A 22,241-nucleotide genomic window follows, 5' to 3' on the forward strand; every position below is an offset into this window, starting at 1 on the left:
TGCGTGCCTGGGATGATGGCAGCACGTCCTAAACTAAAATATCGCGCTCTTCTCGGACTATAAGTCCTGCGCATGCGCAGTGGAGCGTAGTGACGTCACCAGGCTTAAGACCGATGGCTTATCTCGCAGGATTACGGCAGTGGCATTCACAGCCAAGTGAAATTTCGCTCATGCGCAGTTTAAACACACTACCTGCAGTTGTCTGAGTACAAGAGGCAATTCTCGCGTTATCATAGTATATCCCATACCCCCACCGGCTTCCAGACCGGAACAGGAAGTTCTACTCCAATGTGCAGGACGAATTAATTGGTATTCACAGCATGTGGGTAAGTCAGCCAACCTATTACAGCGTCTGTTCTTTTAAGTGTCTATATGTTGGTGTTGGTGATAGGTAGTTTTTAGTTGGTGTATACTATATCTAGCATGCATTGTTGCATGCTGCATATTAGCTTGATAAAGACTGCAGGCTGCAGTTGAAACGTTGCAGGCGTTTTTAGCAAAGGAATGGAATAAAGGAAACGATTTTTACTTTGGAAGTTGTTGTGAAGATGTCTCTGTAAAACTACCCTGAATGCTGCTTACAACATACCTCTTTCAAAACTTATAGACAGACAGCTAGAGTTGCTGTAAGTAGATTGATAGAGGTAGCAATTAGAGATGAGCGAGCATACTCAGAAAAGCACTACTCGCTCGAGTAATTTGCTTTATCCGAGTATCTCTGTGCTCGGGTCTGAAGATTCGGGTGCCGGCACGGAGCGGGGAGCTGCAGGGGAGAGCGGGGAGGAACGGAGGTAAGATCTTTCCCTCCCTCTCTCCCGCCCGCTCTCCCCTGCTCCCCGCTGCGACTCACCTGTCAGCCGCAGCGGCACCTGAATCTTCAGACCCGAGCACAGCGATACTCGGATAAAGCAAATTACTCGAGCGAGTAGTGCTTTTCCGAGTAAGCTCGCTAATCCCTAGTAGCAATGTTCATAATGATTCGTATATGGTTATTTCGACCACAAAGTCTATATTGAAGAATCTTATCACTATATTGAATGCATAATGTAATCAAAGGCAAAATAGCAAAACAATTCTAAAACAAATTGGACATGTACAAATGGACAAGGCAAACATACCAGTGCCGTTAAGAAGTCAGAATTCTGTTTTCATTTTAAGTTTTGTGTTATCATCTTTATCATTCTCTGCATTCCTAAGATTTCTTTCTTTCATTGACATTGCAAACACCTATGTTAAGGCTTCTTTAGTTTCTTAGTAATGTTTTCCTCATCAAATCATGAAGTACCCTTTTGTTATATCTCTTCTTTAACACATAACATGTTCCTCCTTTGACCCTCATTTTCCCTTTTTTCTCTTTCTCTCCCCACCTACCATTTGTCTGTTCCTTTTGTTGACCAATCTAACCCAATCCTATTTTGTTTGCTCCTCCTATTCCATTCCTTTCTTCCCAAAATTTATCCTTGCTTGACCATCCCAACCTATTTGTTCCTGTTCCTCTCTTCGTTTGCAGCTTAGAGATGGCTAAACTGAGCACCCAGACTGCTTCCGTCACGACCCCTGTTGACCTCAACATGAACCTTTCTCAGTCTACCACCCCTTCCTCTACCCCTACCTCCATGGCTGTGTTGGCAGCAGCTGCTGCTGCCTCCGCGGTTAATGTCAATTCCCCTCTTCCCCTACCAACTTTACCGACCACCCACTATGCTGTTCCTGTCTCCAGTCTGCTTGGCATGAAAACTGTCCCACTCCTGGCATTAAATGCAGCGGCCACTGCGGGGGCCACTGGGAATTTACCTGCTTATACTGCCAAAATTCCATCGACGAGTGGGGTTAAGAAATCTGACCGACAGAAGTTTGCTCCATATTGAAGGCATGAAAACAAAGCTCTACCAAGATTGTCTGGTAGATCATTCTAAAGACAACAATATGGCATTCTTAATTTCTGTTTCATTTTTCTGTTGAATTGCAAAGTGTTTATTGTTGCTGATTCAATTTTGTCCTCTTTTCATGACTATTAATCCAAAATAGTAACTGGTTCCAACAGCATATGTTATATCAGTTCTATTATTTATTTATTTAAGTTTATGTTCTGTTCCATTCTCTCTTTAGTTTCCTTATGTATATATTTTATTAATTGGTGGTTTGGTAGATGAATGGATAAAATGACCTGGCACGTTTGCCTTACAAAGTCAAATATTCAGAAGTTCAACATTATTCTTTCTACAATACAAACTAATTTTTCAAAATAGTATCACATAGCAGTAAATATATACAATACATTATATATTAAAACCACAGGGTCCTTAGCCTATGCAGTTGTTAATTTAATATAAGTGGTTGGTGCCTGTAGTTGATACTAACTGATGAAATCATAAATGGTCACTAACCTCTTAAACACCTTGTACTTATATGATAGCCAATGTGTTAATTAGCAATTCACTTTATTTACCCAAAATGATGTTTTTTTGCTGAAAAATTACTTTAAAGTGGGGGTCTCTAAGTTGCTGTCCACTGCCTGTCAATTGATGCTATCTCTATTACTTCAGCTTATTCTGAAAAGTCACAGGAAAGTTAGATATGCTTTAAAGGATTATTCCCATCTCCAATTGCTTTATATTCTGCCACTGCAACTCTACTCCTTGTTCCCTTGCGTTGACAGTTATGTGAGTGGAGCTTGCTCTGCACACTCTGTTGCAGGATACAAGTCATGTTATTGCTAATATACACACACAGCAGCTTATTCTGAAAAGTCATCTGAAAAGTTACGTATGCTTCAAGTATATCACAAGATTTTCAACTCTGTTTAAAGGGGTTTCGAAGACTAAAATATTGATGACCTATCATTAACAGTGATCATCAATGTCAGATTGGTAGGGGTCCAATGCCTAACACCACCATTGATCAGCTGTGTGAAGAGGCCTCTTCACTGTGTACTAGGCATAACACTGCGAATTTCATATTGGCAGTTCCTAGTCTGGCAGATCAATCACATTCACTTGATTGGGACTTGGCTGCACATAGGCCACTTCACTAATGGATGTAACACATGGGCCAGAAAAGAGGCTGCAGCGATTGTGCAGCTATCTTAAAATAAATTGTTCCACCACCAATAAGACATTGATGACCTGTTAGGAGGATAGGTAATAAATATTTTAGTACCAGAAGTAGGATCTGCACCTATCTGACTTTTATGGCATATCCTGTGGACATGGCATAAACGTCTGAAATGGGAATACAACTTTAAGAAAGCTCTGTATCTCCATGTTGGCATGGACTTTTGTGCTCTGCCATGCCTGAAATGAGTCCACTGATCAACTTTTTCCTTCTTACAGAAGTCAAAGGAAACTTTCATTACTATATGACAGTGGCAGTTTCTAATGACTATTACATCTTATTTATTTTCTAGTGACTGATTATACAATCATGAGGTAATAGCTGCTAAACAATGAATGTCAAAGATATTCATAGAATTTGAAGTTGCAATCTCAAGATGTGGCCCCCACTGCTCCAAGCCCGGCTGTACAAGGTGACTGGGCATGGTCGGAATTGGGAAAACAGTTGGATTAAGCATTTTCTGTAACTCCCATAGAAGTCGGCTATTTCTATTCACTCGGCTGTATGGTCACTTTATGCAGAGCAGTGTTCCCATTGTGGCAATGTTTGGTTGAGATGGAAACACCCCTTTAAGAACAGTTTTAGTTTTCTATTCAAACAATACAAAAACACACATTCGTCTCTCAAAATGCCACAAAACAAACACTTTGAAAGTGATCACTTGAAGTTGCATCAGTTAATTAAACATCATACTATTGCCCTGAGCTTTGGTCAAATTTATTTTAAAAATAGTACAGTATTAGACTTCATTCACATCAACATTTTGGACTCCATTCTCCTGCACTGTTATGGGAACAGGAAAACAGAACCTACTAGCTGGACAGAGCTATGATGGAATTGAATGGTGGTAAATGGACCCCACTGACTATAGTCAATGGGGTCCGCTCAGTTTTCATCCTACACTTTACAGGATGAAGTAGCATTTCTTGCAGCACTATTTTATCTTTTATTTTGACAGAAATCATCAGGAGTGCCACAGAAATAATAATCTGTACTGTGGAAGACTTAAAGGCAATTTTACCACCTTTATGCTGCCCTCAGAGAGGGCACAAGTAGTGACAGTCATGCTGACTCCAGCAATACCTTTGCCTTATGTATCTGTGCATGTGCATTAATTTGCTAGTAACTTTCATTTAGGGCTCAGTCGGATGGGTGTTTGTTTGCTGCGCTTTTTATTTTCGCAAAACGCATGCGCGCAGAAATTCGCATTACCAAAGTGGGCGTCACGCTGAAAAAAACGCACTTGGCTACGTTTAAAATTTGCACATAAAGTGCAGTGCCCGCTATCCCCTGCTGCGGCTGTGTCATTCAACAGCTGAGGGCTACCTCTAATTGGTCACAGTGCTCAGCCAATCAGAGGCAGCCCTTTCAGCAGGTGGGGATTTTAGAACCCCGCCTGCTGAAAGCACTTCAGAGCAGTTCAGGAGGACAAACGTCTAGACACGCCTGAGCCCCTGCAGCGGCGGAGAGGTAAGTATATATTTTTTTATTTTTTTTACACATTCTAGAGATGATTTTCAGGCGAGGGCTTATATTTAAAGCCCTTCCCTAAAAATTATTGCAGGGGTTGCCGGCAGCCCATTACTTTCAATGGGGGTGTAGAAGCGCTAGCCCCATTGAAAGCAATGGAAGAACATCGCGCTCCTGTGCCACAGCTGTGACAGCTGTGGCAGGGAAATTCTTCACCCCCACGGGGAGTCCCTTTGTCACTGGACACTGTGACAATGCTATCACACTGTTCAGTGATGAGGGGACTCCCTTGTGGAGATGAAGAAATCATCTGTCACAGCTGTGCCAGAGGATCGCGATCTTCACTGTAGGTTCTTAATGGCGACGGTGCTGCTGCCGCCGGCCCCATTGGCCAAAGGTGAAACTCCTGGATGTGACAGCATCCAGGGGTTTCACATCCAAAAAATCCTGAATGCCACAGTTACTTGTGTTTTGAAATCTGCTGCCGTATTTTTACCAGTGCTAATTTTTGTGCGTAGGTAAAAAACGGACACGTGACCACTGTTATTGCAGAGCATTGGTTCTAATAGTTGCGGATCGCAAACGCAAAAAACATGCGCAGCAAAATGCTTGTCTGACTAAGCCCTTAACTTGTATATTATTAGTAACAGCTACACATACAGGACTAGCCCCATACACCCAACCCTCCAGCCACTGGTTAGCAAGGCTAACTGTAGCTCATGGAGATTTAGGATTAGTCCTCCATGTGTGGCTATCACTAAGAAAATGTAAGTTTCCAGCAAATGAATGCAGAAATAAATGTAAAAACCATATCTGTTGTAATCAGCGTAGCTGCCACTACCTTACGCTGCCCGCAGAGAGGGCATCACAAAGATGGTAACATTACACTTTTAAATGTTAAACACCAGTTAATGGGTCACAGCTTTCAGGCAGAATAGATAATGTGTACTTGTCCTCACCCCACTACATTTTGGGGAGCTCCTTTCCCTTGCTCATGAGAAGCAACTAGAGAGAGGAGGGTTTATGTGGAGAGACTGACCATTCTCATATAGATATGTAACGAGCTGCGTACGCTTGCAGCCGTGTCCTTGCTGATTCTTCAGCTGCTTGTATTCTAGTCTAGCATTCTTGTTGGCCGCAGTGGCTCTCATTACTTTCAGAGCCTGTTACTAGTCAACCCAGTGGTGAGGTAGGTCTTGATCGATACTTGGCAGTGCCCAGTGTCACTGGTTAATGTGACATTTCATAGACACTGGGCGTTGGAAACCACCTACTTGGCCATTGACAATTCAGCTCCAAAAGTATAGGAAGCCATTGCTGGCAAATGAGGGGGGCTAGAACAAATATAAAAATAGTGGAAGAATCAGTGAAGACACAGCTGCACCTATGCAACCGATCCCGCTTATCAGAGGGCATGTTGGGTCCTCTTTAAATGATTGAGTTCATTTACATGACGGTATCTTGAGTACTCATTTCTCTATTCTGTCTAAAAGGTGTTACCTTCAGGTAACCATATTTTCATGTTCGACTGTATCCTTGTGGAGTCGGGTGAAGCTTCACAACACAATTTCAGTATTAGCTTGTCTTCTATTAGTTATTGCATCATGAGGTTATAAGTGTTGACCTTAAAACACATATTTCCCCCGCCAGCATGCATTTATTATTTTTGTCCAGTTGTTAATTATTATTGCTACATTGTAATAACAGAAAAATTAGTTTGGTAATTTCAATATATGTGTTGTCAGTGAGGGAATATGCATAAGTTCAGGTACAGAAGAGCTCTACAGAATAGCATTTTTCATATATTTTACATGCCTGGGTGTTTTTCCTGTTTTGTTGCATTACAACCTGGAATTATAATCAATTGTAATTTAGATTTTATGTAATGACCTGACAAAATTAGTCCAAATTGTTATAGTACAATATAAAAATACCTTGTTTTATATTTTAAATAAATGAAAGCTGAAAAGTTGTGAGTGCGTATGTGTTCATTTCGTTTGCTATGAAACCTCTGAAAACAGTTTGGCCTAATGAATTAAGTTCACGTCACATAATTAGTTGAATAAGTCCGTCCTCCCCCTTTGCAATCAAAGTGTCACATGATCTGCCATATGATGCCAGTACAAATACCGCCGCTCTGAATGGCCCATGAGTCTGTAACACCACTAAGCAAACAACATGAAGACTAATAAACTCCCCAAACAGGTTAGAGATAAAGCTGTGAAGACGTTTAAATCAGGATTGGATTATAAAGTAAAACATCTCACAGAGCATCATGAAATCCAAAAGAGGAAGAATGCGGCACAACTGCAAACTTGGCAAAAGAAGGCCAGGCAACAATTAATCAAAGCTTCAACAAAGATACCAATGATAGGATATGGAAGTGTCTGTCCATAGGGAAACTATAAACTGTGCAATCCATAGATTGGCCAGAAAAAATCCATTTTAAAGAAAAACATAAAAATACTCATTTGGTGTTCATCAAACAGCATGTGCCCCCCCCCCCCCCCCCCCCACACACACACACGTGGACGAAGGTTCCCTGTTCAGATGAGAGTTAAATTGAACTTTTTGGCCATCATGGAAAATGTTATTTGTGACCCAAACCCAACATGTCCTATAATCCAAAGAACATCATTCCCACAGTCAAGCACAGTGGTGGTGGCATCATTCTGTGGGGTGGAATTTCATTTGCAGGGGCTAGAAAATTAGTTGGGATTGAAGGAAAGATTGAAAGCATTAAATACATGGCAATTCTTGAAGAAAACCTGCTTCAATCTGTGAGAGACTTGAGACTGGAACGCAAGTACACCTTCCAGCAGGACAATGACTTTACATATACTGCTGCAGCTATAATCACTTGGTTTAAGGGGAAACGTAAATCTCTTGAGAATCTGTAAAATGACTTGAAGACTGCAGTACAGCAACACAACCCACCTGACGGAAAAGAGTTGGAACAGTTTTGCCAGGACTAGACAAAAATCTCATTATCTAGATGTGCTAAGCTAGTAAAAACATCCCCCAAGAGACTTGCATCTGTAATTGCAGCAAGAGGTGGCTCCATGCCGTTGGACAATGGAAAGCTCTCTGTTTTTGTCTCACTTATTTTTGTGTCACAGTAAAACAAACATATTGCATCTTCAAAGTGGCAAACATGTTATGTAAGCTGTAAGGCAAATGCTGCTACCCCTCCCCCCTCCCCCCCACACCTCCCCCCCCCCCCCCCCCCCCCCCCCCGCAAAATGCATTGTAATTTCAGGTTGTAATGCAACAAAAACGAAAAACACACCAAGAGGTGAATACTTTTGCAAGGCACTTCATGCATAGTAAATCTTGCACAGGCTTATTATGCAATGCAGGGTGTAGCTACAGGCCAGACTCATAGTCTCAGGTAGAAAAGTTAAGCTTGGGTTCCCCTACAGCACCCCACCCCCCATTCCCCCACACCCTCTCGCACACAGGTACTTAGCATGGCTTCCAGCTGTAGTTCATTCCAAAATATACATAATCACATAATTAATAATCAGACAGCATATCTATAAGTGAACCTTTATAACATTATGGCTCAGATACCGCAACCCAGCTCTTTTAACCTCTATATAATGCATATAATAGTCAGATGCCAGTTCTACACAGTGATAGTGATTACAGTGCAGTTACCTCCAGTGATTACAGGTGGCATCTTCTTTGACTGATATTGTCCACTTTCTATTTTCTTCTCCATTTGGCTATAGAGATTTCTTAAAGCTACAACTCCTCTCTGCGCACTCTTCCCATCCTGCTGCTGATTACAGTGTCTCCCACAGTAAAAGTGCTCTCTCTTGTGCCCAACAAAATAATACTGCTCACCAACATTAATAATTCTCTGTTAGCGACCAACACAAGAAATAGTGCCTGCTTTGTGCCCCTATATAATAATAGTTACTATCTGTACCTGCTACAATGTAGTAATGCCAACTTTATTCCCCAGAAAAACAATAATACCGCCCAATGCTCACAATACTATAGTGGTCTCTTTGTTCTCCTTTAAAGGTTTGTCTAAGTTTTTTTTTTTAATTTCCACTCCCCATTTATAAAAAATGCTAATCATATTCTTACCTGTCCTTGCAGCTTTAGTGTCATAGCTCTGCTTTTTCAACAAAGTCTATGCTGACAGTTTACAGGCTGCAGCAGCCAATCACACATGACAGCATTTGAAGCTCGGATTCATGATTGGCTGCAGCAGCCAGGCTGCTGTAGTCTATGAGGGCATCATAGCGGAAATGTGAGGAAGTTGTGCTGGAGCTGCAGTGGCGCCAAAAGAGTTGAGTATACAATTAGGAATTTTGTAGATGGGGAGCATGATTTTTCTTTAAGGGAACCTGTCACCAATATTTAGCAATACAAATAAAAAGCAGCGCAACAATAATGATATAGCTGTCTGTTTCACACTGCTTTTGTAATAACCATGGATCAAAACATTCCTGAATAAAAGCATTTTGATAATTCTCCAGGCCGAATGTTAATGAGGCGGAGCGGGTCAGTGGATGTGCCAGGCCGTCTCTGCTAGCTGACTGCTTTTCACCAAAGTTCGCCCTTTTGCATGCTCTGATGTGGTGATGGATAAGGAATTATCCACGCACCACTGCAAAGTCTTGTGCCTGCATTGTGATGTCAGCTACCGGCACATGCACAAATAAGGACCTTCCATTTTCTCCACATAAGGTGACAGTTTATCTGCATATGTGCCTATAGCTGACCTCACATTGCGGCGTGAGACTTTTACTACAGTGCATGGATACCACCTTCTGCATGATCATGTCAGAGGATGTGAATGAACAGACTTTGGTGAAAGCCAGGCAACAAGCAGAAGCGGTCCAGCATGCCTGCTCAGCCTAGGAAATGTTCAAAGTGCTTTTATTCAGGCATTCTTTGATCCATAGTTATTACAAAAGCAGTGTGGGAAAACAGACAATTCATAATTATTGCTCTGCATTGCTAAATACTGGTGACATCTTACCCTTAAATTCAACCCAGACAACTGCTTTATAAGAATAGAGCTCCCACACATGTCCCTATACAGTTATAGAGCTGCTCTACCTCTATATAGTTATAGACCCCCTTGTGCCACTGTATAGTATCAGAGCCCCCCTTTTGTCCCTACTTTGCAATATAGCCCCCTGTGCCCCTATACAGTAAGACTGTAATGATCCGGTTCTGGGTTGGAGTCTGTTTGTCGTAACTGGTGCAGATTGATAGCGAGGTCAGGGAAAGCAAGAGGTCGGTACACTGATAATATTGTTTGCAGTGCAAGAGGAGCAGGCAGGTAGTGGATTTGGGGGAAGCCAGAGGTCGGTACATGCGTAATATCGGTTCACAGTACAGGAGGAGCAGTTGGGTAGTGAGTCGGGGAAGCCAGAGATTGCTACACAAAGCAGCTGTTTGTGGACAGAGGAGCAGGAAGTATAGGATCTTGATTACAGGCTGGGGGCTCAATAACCATGTACTGAGGGAGAAACAAGGCCAATCAGTGCAGTAGCAAGAACTGGACAAGGTTTGGTTGGAAAGCTGTCTAACACAATAAACTGTTCAACAGGGAGAGACGCTGCCTGGAGCACAAGTGTTCCCAGGTTCGAACCCTGACATTAGTCCCCTCCTTTCAGGATGGCCTTTGGACATCCTATGGGCTGGCTTTTCCCCATGAGCCTGGCAAAATGAACATTCTGATCTTGAATTTTCTGGCGGGCTGTATCCTTTCCAATGCACAAGGTATTGCAGTTTACCTCTATGCATCTCGAGTCCAAAATTTTGGCTGCCTTCTTCCCAAAAAAGTGTTGTCAATGAAGGGCTTGAGCAGCGCCATGTGAAACCTGGGATGGAAGTTTAATTCGCTAGGGATTTCCAAGCAGAAGGCAACCTGACCAACCTTTGAGCAACCCGAAAAGGTCCAATAAACGTTTGGCCAATATAGGAGAGGGCAAATGCATTCTTAGATTTCTGGTAGACAGCCAAACCTTATCTCCAACCTGGAAGATAGGGGGAGCTTTGCCATGTCTATCCGCTGCCCCTTTATAACATTCCTGAGCTTCACATAGTATCTCTTTTTACTTCTTCTGAGTTTTCTGTAACATAGTTAGCCTGTTAGCAACCGCAAGAGTGGTAATATTCACCAGAAGATCAGGAATGAATACCAGAGTTGGCAAAAAGGGACTTCAAGATGTAGAACTATGTTTAGTGTTATTATAGGCAAACTCTGCTGTTAGCAAATAGTCCACCCAATCACCCAATTGGAGGTAGGAAATGAAATGGCGAAGGTATTGTTCAAGAGTCTGGTTGGTACTTTCATTTTTGGCATTGGACTGGGGATGGATGGCAGAAGACAAATTGATAGTAATCCCTAAGGCAAGCACAGAAGCTTTTCCAAAACCTTGACGTAAACTGAACACCTCTATCAAAAACTACATTATCCCAAATGCCGTGCAGCTTAAATACCTCCTTGATTATCAATTTTGCAGTTTGTTCAGCAGTGGAAATCTCTTCGGTGGGAATAAAATGGGCCAATTTTGTGAGACGGTGCACCACAACAAGGATGGTAGTCATTCCTTTATTGAAGAGGGGGACCCACAATAAAATCCATTGATATTGATCCCCAAGGCTTGGATGGGAATGGAAGTGGTCATAGAAGTCCCAACAAGGAGATAGTGTTGTATTGTTTAATGCACACTTTACACAAGAGGCAACATATTTTATCCACATTGTTCTTACAATTAGGCCACCAAAATGAACGAAGCAGTAGTTCAAGAGTTTTCCTGACCCCAAGATGGCCTGCAAGTTTAGAATAATGGACAATTTTAAGAACTTCAAGTCAAACAGGATTGGGAACATAGTCTGTTTTCCTGCATCCAAAATTCCTTCTTAAAAAAGAGGTCCATGTCTTTAGAAGGATGATTGAGAAAGGAATCATTTTGATACTCATCTTTAAATTTTGTTAAAAATTCTTTTGAGTCTTGTATTCCCAGGAAAGTTTGGGGGGGCAAAATTGTACAGTCTGTATTAGACCCCTCCTCCAGTTCAGCAAGGATCCTGGACAAGTCATTGGTCTCACTATTTCTTAAAGCAGGCCAATAAGAAATGGTAAATTAAATCTGGAGAAAACTAAGGCCCAAAGTGCTTGTCTTGCTGACAGACTTTTAGCTGTGCAAATAAATTCTAGATGTTTGTGGTCATTAAAGACTATTACAGGATGATTGGCATCTTCCAAAAGATGTCTCCATTCAGAGTGCAACTTTAATGGCTAACAGTTCTTTATTTGCAATGTCATGGTTTCTTTCAGCAGGTGACATGATATGAGAAAGAAATGCACATGGGTGCAGTTGCATCTTGCTTCCGATTTGTTGAGGCAAGACAGCTCCTACTGAAGCATCAGCGGCATCCACCTCCACAACAAAGGGTAGTTCCGGATTTGGAGGAGCCAGCACTGGTACAGAAGTGAACGTAGCTTTTAGTTTTACAAAGGCACCTGAATATGCAGGCCATGAATGTGTTTTGGCTTTCTTTGTGGGTGAGGTGATTGGTTAGATGATTTTATGAATCTCCAGTAGAAATTCTCTCAATCTTTAAAGCGCTGAATGTCTTTTAGATTTCTTGGAGTGGGCCAATCAACCACAGCTTTAATTTTGCTAGGGTCCATACTCAGACCATCTGGGGAGAGGATATATCCAAGGAATTGGATCCTGGTTTGTTAAAACTCACATTTTTCCAGTTTGATATAAAGACAACTCCTTTGGAGACTTTCCAAGACGTTCCAAGACTAGACGGACATGCCTGCAATGTTCCTCCAAGCTGTCAGAAAATATAAGAATGTCATCAAGGTAAGCAACAACAAATTTAAAAAAATCTCAAAACACACCATTAATAAAATGCCGAAAGGTGGAAGCAGGATTGCAAAGGCCAAAAGACATAGCCAGGTATTCAAAATGTCCATATCTTGTTCTAAAGTCCGTCTTCCACTTATCCCCTGGGTGGATCAGTATGAGGTTATAGGCCCCTCTCAGGTCTAGTTTGGTAAAAATCTTGGCAGAACAGAGTCTTTCCAGCAATTCTGAGATTAAGGGAAGAGGGAAGCTGTTTTTGACTGTCATTTTGTTTAGTTCCCTATAATCAATGCATGGCTGCAAGGTTGAGTCTTTCTTCTCTACAAAGAACAAAGGTGCCCCAGATGAGGAGGAAGAAGGACAATGGAAACCTTTTTTTAAATTTTCATCCAGGTATTGCCTGAGCACTTTTTATTCGAGTTCGGAAAGATTATAAATTTGCCCGAAAGGAAAGGTTGTTCCCGGAAGTAATTCTATTGAACAAACATATGGTCGATGGGAGGGTAGTGGATTGGATTTTTCTTGCTGCAGACGTCATTGAATTGCGGGTACTAAGGTGGCAACTTATTAGAATTCTGCTGTCAATCCTCAGAAGTTTGGATATGTTCGAGGGTGGGTAGTGACATTTGACATCTTCTTTAAGTCCCAGTCGATGGAAGAATTGTAGGTAGAAAACCAAGGTATTTCTAGAATAACTGGAAACTTGGGAGAAGAGATAAGATGGAAACTTCAACAATGATCTCAGGTTTGATTGTCTCACGAGTTACAGGCGCCGAAGACGACGGTTATCCATCCACGATTTCCATTTCATTTGGTATGGTTTTGGTCTTACTTGAGATATTGTTGTCAAGAGTGTATTTACAGTCTATAAAGTTTCTTCTAGCTCCAGAAACTAACATAGTGGATCATTGTAATGTTTAATCCCCAATTAGGACCTGTATGGGAATGAAAAATTGAAACAATTGGGAAGTATATCATCTTTATCTTGAGTTATCGTAAGGATGACCTGTGACACTGAACCTGGCAGCTTGGGAATGTCAGATTTGCCTATTGTCTTTGCACTGGTACAGGCAATAGTCTTTTGGAACTTGTTGGGGCAGTTAATAGCATAATGTCCCAAGCCTTCTCTGCTAGGAAAAGAGCTTTGCAGATGACATGTATCTGCATTGGTTCAGGTACGGCTTAAGTCTTTTGCTGGGTGTTAAATTCTGGTTTACTGAAAGAATAGGCAGGGTGGTTCCCAATTACCCACAGCCTCTGCTTTTTCCGTTCAGTAAGTCTCTGATCAGTTCGAATATATAACCAAATAAAGTCCTCCAAATTGTCAGAGGTCCCAACTATGCCAAGCTTTTCTGGTACTGGTTTAGATAATCTTCTACGGAATTGACTCTTCTGTGTGGCAAGATTCCATGTGGTATCAGTCACACAGCGACAAAATTCTCCCGTATATTCAGCAACAGAGCATCACCCTTGTTGTAGGTTATGTAATCTACCCTCTGCTGTGGCACAGCGATTTGGTTCCTAGCAGTAGTGAACGCATTGATGATGTCGAGGAGGTTACCTTACAGTTTATTTTCACGTATAGCGAGACCCATGCAAGCGCCTTATCTGTGAGAAGGTTGATGACAAATAGTAGCTTCTTTATGTCATTGGTAAACAGAGAAGGTTGCATCTGGAAGTAGATATAGCATTAGTTAAGGAATCCTCGGTACTGGTGACGATCCCCACTGAACTTTGCTGGCAGTGGTAAGCAGACATCAGAACAGGAATTATGCAACTCGAGAAGTTGTCCCTGTAAACCTTCTGTCTCTCTCTGCAGGTCAGCAACCTTTTTCTGGTAAGTGGCACAAAATTCTTGGAACTCAGCAACCTGTTTCCGCAAGTTGGTGCCAGTGGACTCCATATTTGGGCATGGTTATTTTGTAATGATCTGGTTCTGGGTTGGAGTCTCTTTGTCGTAACTGGTGTGGATCAGTAGTGAGGTCAGGGAAAGTCAGAGGTCGGTACACAGGTAATATCTGTTGCAGTACAAGTGGAGCAGACAGGTAGCAGAGTCAGGACAAGCCAGAGGTCGGTACACTGGTGATATTGGTTGCGATACAAGAGGAGCAGGCAGGTAGCTGAGTTAAAGAAGCCAGAGGATGATACACAGTGCAGCTTAGTGCAGGGTGGAGCTAATCCGGAGCTGGATTTCAAGAGCAAGAACTGGACAAGATTAGGCAGGGGAGCTTTCCAGCAGGCTAAACAGCTCAACAGGGAGAGACGCTGCCTGGAGCAGGAGTTTCCAAGTTCGAACCCTGACAAATACAGCCCCATGTGCTGCTATATAGTGAGAGTCCTCCCTGTGCCACCATAAACTAATACAACTCTTTGTGCATCTATAAACTAATAGATTCCCCATTGTGCTCCAGTGGCCCCATCCTGCTGAGCACTATGACTATTAACAGGTCCTTCTTCCTGTTCCATAACTGTTATGTGGTCGGGAAGCACGAGGGGATGGGGAGAACAAGCCAATAATGTTAGTCTCAAGAGAGACCTCTGGGCACTCCTAGCTCAAGGGCTGGGTTGCAACAGTTTTCCCTGCGACCCTTATTGCTAATCCACTGATGCAATGGATAAACAATACTACCGTATAATAACCATTTTGCAGTCTGCTTTATGACATTGTGATTGACCACAATGTTTTACAAAAATTTGCCATAACGTATGGTTAGATCCAGATGGTTATATATATTATTATAATATTTACTAAGATAGACTTTTAAGATTTTAGATAGTGTAGACAATAAACAGAAACAAATTGGTAAGTGCTAGACAACTCTTTTAATGAAAATATTAACTTTAACAGAAAAAAATAATTCATTTCTTTGAATATCTGCAAAATTGCATTATATATGTTTACCCAAAGTGAAAAACAACATTAACTGTCTATATTTTTTTGCGTTCATTTTTATTATTCAGCAGGCTATTATGCAACAGAATATCCCACACTAGTAATACTATAATTCTACTTATCACTTTCCTTATATATAGAGATAGATTTCACATACAGTATTTGTATTAAACACTAGTTTGAGGGATTTTATCACAGCAAAAGTAACATAAAAGGATCATGGATTTTGGTGGAAGCATCACTTTAAATTTCTTTTAATTTACGATCATGACAGGAGGAGAAGGTAACTACCCCAGCCGGACAGATTTAAGTATGATTTATGCCTAAGGCCTCATGCCCACAGCCATGACGGACTCCACCAGCGGAATATCGCAGTGGAGTCTGCCACGGCGCCCCCCAAAACACCCATACTCACCACTCCGGATCCACTGTATGCGTCCTGCCTGGCGCGCATGCGTAGTACAGTGCGTGACACGCTGGTAGTGCAGGATGACGTGAGTGGGGACGTGTATTCACGCGATACTTCCACTATGCTACAGCGGAAGTATAGCATGACGGACGGCTTTTATTGACTACAATGGAAGCTGGCCACGCGTATTCCCGCGCCAAATAGAGCATGCCGCAGCTCCTTTCATGCTATGGAATTCCGCACCGGAATTCTGCAGCGTGAACATTGAGCTATTAGGTTCAATAGAGCCTAATAGCTGCGGGACAATGCTGCGGATTTCTGCTGCGTAAAACGCAGCAGAAATCTAGCCATGGGCATTAGCCCTAAAGGGTGACTACCCACTACAGTTTTTTTTCACTGCGAAATTCGCAGCGTTTTTTTTCTGCAGGGGTCTATGGGACTTGTAATGTTAAAATCGCGATCGCACAAAATCGCGATTTCGCGGTAAATTGCGATTTTGCGCGATCGCGATTTTAACATTACAAGTCCCATAGACCCCTGCAGAGAAAAAAATGCTGCGAATTTCGCAGGGAAAAAAATCGCCAGTGGGTGGGCGCCCTAAAGCTGAGGAAAATTCATGCCAAGAATCTACTCCAGTTTATAACTGGTGTAGATTTCTCTGGATGGTCCAATATGTAGCTAATGTATTGAGAAATGGGGGTTAATTAGGTGTATAATACTTTTGCAAAAATCATAATAAAACAGAAACTAGAATAAACTATAGCAGAAATCTACACTAGCTTATATATGTAGCTGGCATAGATTTTGGATTGTGGTGCAAGGATGGCTCAGTATAGATGCCGCCTAATAGATTTGAAAGAAACATTAATAAATCTAACCGAGGGAGACTAGAAATCAGAAGTGTGCATGTGATTCACTTACAAAATGACTGTTTCATACAGAATGTATCTGTTGGTGTTATTGTTTTTATTGACTTTGCATCATTGTCTTGTTGTTTGTCATGTGTTAGCCTCTGTTTTGCTTACCCAGCTTCCCTATCTCATAATCATCCTGATATTGCCCTGAGGATTCTGCAAATTAATATGAGTAATAATCAGTTATTGGCTTATTGCTCAGCATTACATTCTTAGAGTTGTTTTACATGCTTAATAAAATGAAACTCCACCTTAGTTCTGCATATTGGTTGTAAAACATAATATACACTTTTGTCAAAAAAATCAAGCACCTAGCAGGAGTTGTTCTTTTGCTGCAAAACATGGCATGCAGTCACATCTCAGGCAGATATACAAATGATTTAGAGTTGTGGCGTGATTAGATGAACCATCTTCCCACTTGAGTAGCCCCCCCTCTGGTCTATAAAAAGCGTGTAGTAGACCTCTTCTTCCACTTTTGAACAGCTTGTTGATCACTAGGCATGCTAAGTTAACAGGTTTTGAGAGGGGGCACATTATTGGAATACTAAAAGCTGGATGGTCATATTGACAAATTGCCTGCCACGTGGGCTGTTCTGACAGTGCAGACACAGGGCGACTTCGCTCATGACTCCCTCGACAGAACACCAGTACCAGGATCATCTGCTCATCCAACAAGCACAAGCAGCTCCACTGTTTCATTGCCTGCCATCCAGAGACATTGTTAGAGGCCCCTGTGTCTGGCGGAACCATTTCCAGGTGCTTGGCTAAAGGACATTTGGTCTCACGGTGCTCTTTACATGTACTGTCATTGACACCCACCGTCAACTCTGGACTCCTATGGAGGGGAACTGGGTTGCCTTCAATGATGAATCCAGGTTTAGTTTGGGCACTGACGATGGCCATATTTGTGTCTGGAGATCTAGGAATGAGCGTCTCAATCCTGTCATTATATGGGGTGTAATGATCTAGGGCACCATTGGATATGACAGTCAGTCACCCCTTGTAGTGGTACGAGGGACACTGACAGCTCAGCGATATGTTCAGGACATCCTGCAATCACGTGTTGCCTCTCATGGATAATTCTCAGCCTCACTCAAGGGTGTCACAGGAATGCCTCCACAAAATTGCCACAATTCTGTAGCCTGCCTGGTCGCCAGATTTATCTTCAATAGAACATGTATAGGACCATTTATAATGAGAACTTTGATAGCCTATGAGTTTGCATAATTTAGAGGCTCAGTTACAGCAAATGTGAAGTGATATGCCGCAAGATACCATACAGAACCTGTCTGTCTCCATGCCCGCCTGTATAACATCTTGCATCCAAGCTAGAGGTAGCCCAATAGGGTACAAGAGCTTCCATGCCTGCCTGTATCACATCTTGTATCCAAGCTAGAGGTGGTACAACAGGGTACTAGAGCCTCCACGCCCACCTGTATCAAATCTTATATCCAAGCTAGAGGCAGTACAACAGGGTACTAGAGCCTCCATGCTTGCCCGTATCACATCTTGTATCCAAGCTAGAGGCAGTACAACAGGGTACTAGATCCTCCATGCCTGTCCGTATCACATCTTGTATCCAAGCTAGAGGCGGTACAACAGGGTACTAGAGCCTCCATGCCTGCCCATATCACATTATGTATCCAAGCTAGAGGTGGTACAGCAGGGTACTAGAGCCTCCATGCCTGCCCATATCACATTATGTATCCAAGCTAGAGGTGGTACAGCAGGGTACTAGAGCCTCCATGCCTGCCTGTATCACATCTTGTATCCAAGCTAGAGGAGGTACAACAGGGTACTAGAGCATCCCTTTATGGGGTCAGTTTTCCACAATAAATGGTCCTTTTGCTCTTATTATATTGTAATCACTTATATTAACGTTACAATCACACAAGAAAGGATCATTCCATCTGACAACTCCTTCTAGGGGAGGGATTGTTATTGACAATGAGTGTACATTTGCGCTATATCCTTGTTACCATGTTTACATTAATTGTTTTAGTACATTTTACTTTGTGTGACATAGAAAATCACCAGTTGCTACCTGAAAACTATCTAAAAGTTGACAAATCCTATAAAGTTGTCAAATAGCCTGAATAAGGTTCAGTATTAAACAATTATGGTGTCATTCAATATTTCTGTGCTAAATACATGGAGCATTAGACTGGGTTCACATCTGGCAGCCATGAGACAACCTTTTTCTATATTTGTTAAAAGTTTCCATGTAGCAATGGGTTATTTTCTTTACACTTGTGATTATCATTGTAGCAATAAAGATGGCATTAAAGTGTCATGAAGATAATAAAGAAGCTGCATTAAAGGTGGAGCGCTACGTTGCATTGTCCTCACATATCACTGACATATAAAATGGTGTAAAATGATTAAATATATTACTGAAAAGCTGAAGTATGTATCAATAAATCTATGGATGCTCTGTAAATACATAGTGTCTGTTACATGGTCAGTAAGACCATCATGCTGCCCATGGCCCCTGAGGTTTCCACTAAGGCCTCATGTCCACGGGGAAAATCAGGCCCGCTACCGATTCTCCATGGAGAATCTGCAGCGGGTCCCTCCTGCCCTGCGGACATGAGCGCTGAAAATAGGAATTTAAAAGAATTTACTCATCCGGAGCGGGCGGGGAAAGTCTTCTCTTCCTCATGGCCGGATCTTCTTTTTCGGCCGGCGGATGAACTCGTCACGCCGGCGGCACGTCGCCGAAGTGCCGCGCGCATGCGCCGGACACATCCGCTGAGCCGAAGCAAGAAAGATCCGGCCGTGAGGAAGAGAAGACCTTCCCCACCCGCTCCGGATGAGTAAATTCTTTTAAATTCCTATTTTAGGTCTCCCACGGATCCGGACGGCTTCCATAGGCTTCAATAGAAGCCCGCGGGAGACCCGCACGAAAATGGAGCATGGTCCAGATTTTTTCATGCTCCATTTTTTTTAAAATCACTTTTATTGACCATCTGCGGGTATTTATCTACCCCGCGGGTGGTCAATGCATCCCTATGGGGTGCGGATCCGCGGGCAGGAGAAGAGTTAAAAGCTGCTGCGGATTTTAATATTGCGCGATTGCATATCACATAGATATGTTTCATTTAAGTTTATTTTCATCCACTTGCTGTGTTCTTTTAATCTGTGTTGCATAGTGCTAAATCGTACGTACAACATTGTTTACCTGACACCGCCCGAGGCCAGTAACTATATACCTGCAGCGCTCTTCCACTTGTACAATCAGATTTTCCAAGGCTTTAAAGGCAGATCTTTACTCAGTTGTACTATTAGCAACCAGAATTATGGTATCCAAATGCAATATATATTTCAGTGTTTAAAGCACTACAGCCAGCTCATCATTCTAATACACCACAAAGAAGGCAAAGGACTGGTTTTGTACACATATACATTGTTTAAGATTGTTTATCAAGTATAGACTCTTAGCTCTGATCACATAAATACATTCATAATCATCACAAATTAGTTTCCTTTGTTCATTGCTGAGAAATTAATGATTCAGGCGGAGTATTGAATTGTATGAGCTATAGTGTGTGTATATATATATATATATATATATATATATATATATATATATATCATACATAAATAGCAGGAAAGCTGCGGTGCAATGTTTTGAATTTGTGTGTCATTAGCTCTGAAGTAACTTCTGTTCTGAGATAATGCCTACATTTCTATGCTGTTGCTCATTGTAATTAAGTGTTATCACTTTTAATGGTAGAAGGATATGTTTTTTTCTTGCTTTTTCCCCCTTCTATTTTTTTCATATTCTAGGCTCTCTTCAGACGTCACAGGCGTAATGTATTAATCTCAAGACACGACTTTTCTTCAAAAGACAATAATTTCTCAGCTGAGGGATTTCTGCCCACTAAATTTCATTACTAAAGGGGAATTGCAAAATACGTTTATCATGCCTTTTGGTTTCCTAAAACATGTAATTCTCTTAATATGATAATTGTAATGACTAGGTTAAACACTGTTGTGATTCTGCATATTAAAGGGGTTGTCCCGCGGCGAAATCCATTTTTTTTTTTAACTTACCCCCGCATTCTGCCCTGTTAAAATCAATTCCGTTAGTTATTTAATAAAAAAAAATCGCTTACCTGCATCCCCGTTCGTGCAGCATCTTCTTTTCTTCTTTTAAAGATGGCCGCCGGTCCTTTCCCTATGATGCACCGCGGTTTTCTCCCATGGTGCACCGCAGGTCTTCTCCCATGGTGCACCATGGATTGTCTTCTCCTTCCTTGCATTCCACTGCCGATACAGCCACCTAATTGGCTGATCGGCACCACGTGACGGGGCGGAGCTCTGATGACGACGCGCAGACCAGCTCTCCGGCGCGAGCACACAGCAGAAGATCGGACTGCGCAAGTGCGTCTAAAGAAGCAAGAAGACACCGAAATTAGACGGCTCCATGGAGACGGGGACGCCAGCAACGGAGCAGGTAAGTGAATAACTTCTGTATGGCTCATATTTAATGTACGATGTATATTACAAAGTGCATTAATATGGCCATACAGAAGTGTATAACCCCACTTGCTTTCGCGGGACAACCCCTTTAATACTCCAAGGTTTTTTGCTCAATGTTTTAAGTTCATGCTTCAATTAGAATATACAGTACATAAGGAATGAGCTCTTTGTATTACAGAATCACTATATATAAGTGTATTTGATGGCACATTTAGAATTCTGTCTATTCATCTATCTCTTTCATATCTATCTCTCTATCCCATATCTATCTATCTATCTATCTATCTATCTATCTATCTATCTATCTCTCATATCTATCTATCTCACATCTCTCTATCTCCTATCTATCTATCTATCTCATATCTATCTATCTCATATCTATCTAATATCTATCTCATATCTATCTATCTCTCATATCTATCCATCTATCTATCTCATATCTATCTATCTATCTCATATCTATCTATCTCACATCTATCTATATATCTATCTATCTATTTATCTCATATCTATCTATCTATCTATCTATCTCATATCTATCTATCTATCTCATATCTATCTATCTCACATCTATCTATATATCTATCTATCTATTTATCTCATATCTATCTATCTATCTATCTATCTATCTCATATCTATCTATCTATCTATCTCATATCTATCTATCTATCTATCTATCTATCTATCTATCTATCTATCTATCTATCTATCTATCTATCTATTTCCTGAGCAGAATGAAATGATTTCTTTTATGCTGAGTACATAGTAGGAGTACTCCATTATTTTATAGTACAGGCTCTCTGGTTGACAATTAACACTAAAGCTAAAAATTCAAAGAAAATATGTGATTGTTTACAAATGTGATGAATAAATTAATCCTCTAGAAGAAACCTGCTGAAGGACTTCCATGACTGCAATTCTCCACTTGGTTTTATGATAAAATATATAACGGTCTGTTTTGTGAGGTGTCAGATACATCATCTATTTGGATGCATTAATTGAGCAACAATTTACATGCCATGATACAAAGTAATATCCTCACATAACTAAAAGAAATTACCACACAACTTTACTACATATACATTGCAGGAAAGTGGCTGCA

General features: G+C 41.5%; 1 protein-coding gene across 7 annotated transcripts in view; it reads left to right on the top strand.

Moving 5' to 3' along the window:
* The window catches only part of LOC136578925 (poly(rC)-binding protein 3-like), a 645,331-nt gene that overhangs the window by 562,105 nt on the left and 60,985 nt on the right, over nt 1-22,241 (top strand). For 2 of the 7 annotated variants that reach the window (XM_066579119.1, XM_066579118.1), the window contains exon 14: nt 1,511-2,032. The exons of 3 other annotated variants lie outside the window; for them this stretch is intronic. In XM_066579119.1, the coding sequence (XP_066435216.1) occupies nt 1,511-1,868 (358 nt within the window). In that variant the 3' untranslated portion in view covers nt 1,869-2,032. Of the gene's footprint in view, nt 1-1,510; nt 2,033-3,406; nt 6,514-12,246; nt 12,435-22,241 lie in introns of those variants that run through there. 2 more of the 7 variants (XM_066579120.1, XM_066579125.1) reach the window with 2 other exon arrangements.

This window comes from Eleutherodactylus coqui, chromosome 9 (genome assembly GCF_035609145.1).
Source record: "Eleutherodactylus coqui strain aEleCoq1 chromosome 9, aEleCoq1.hap1, whole genome shotgun sequence".
Lineage (NCBI taxonomy): Eukaryota > Metazoa > Chordata > Amphibia > Anura > Eleutherodactylidae > Eleutherodactylus > Eleutherodactylus coqui.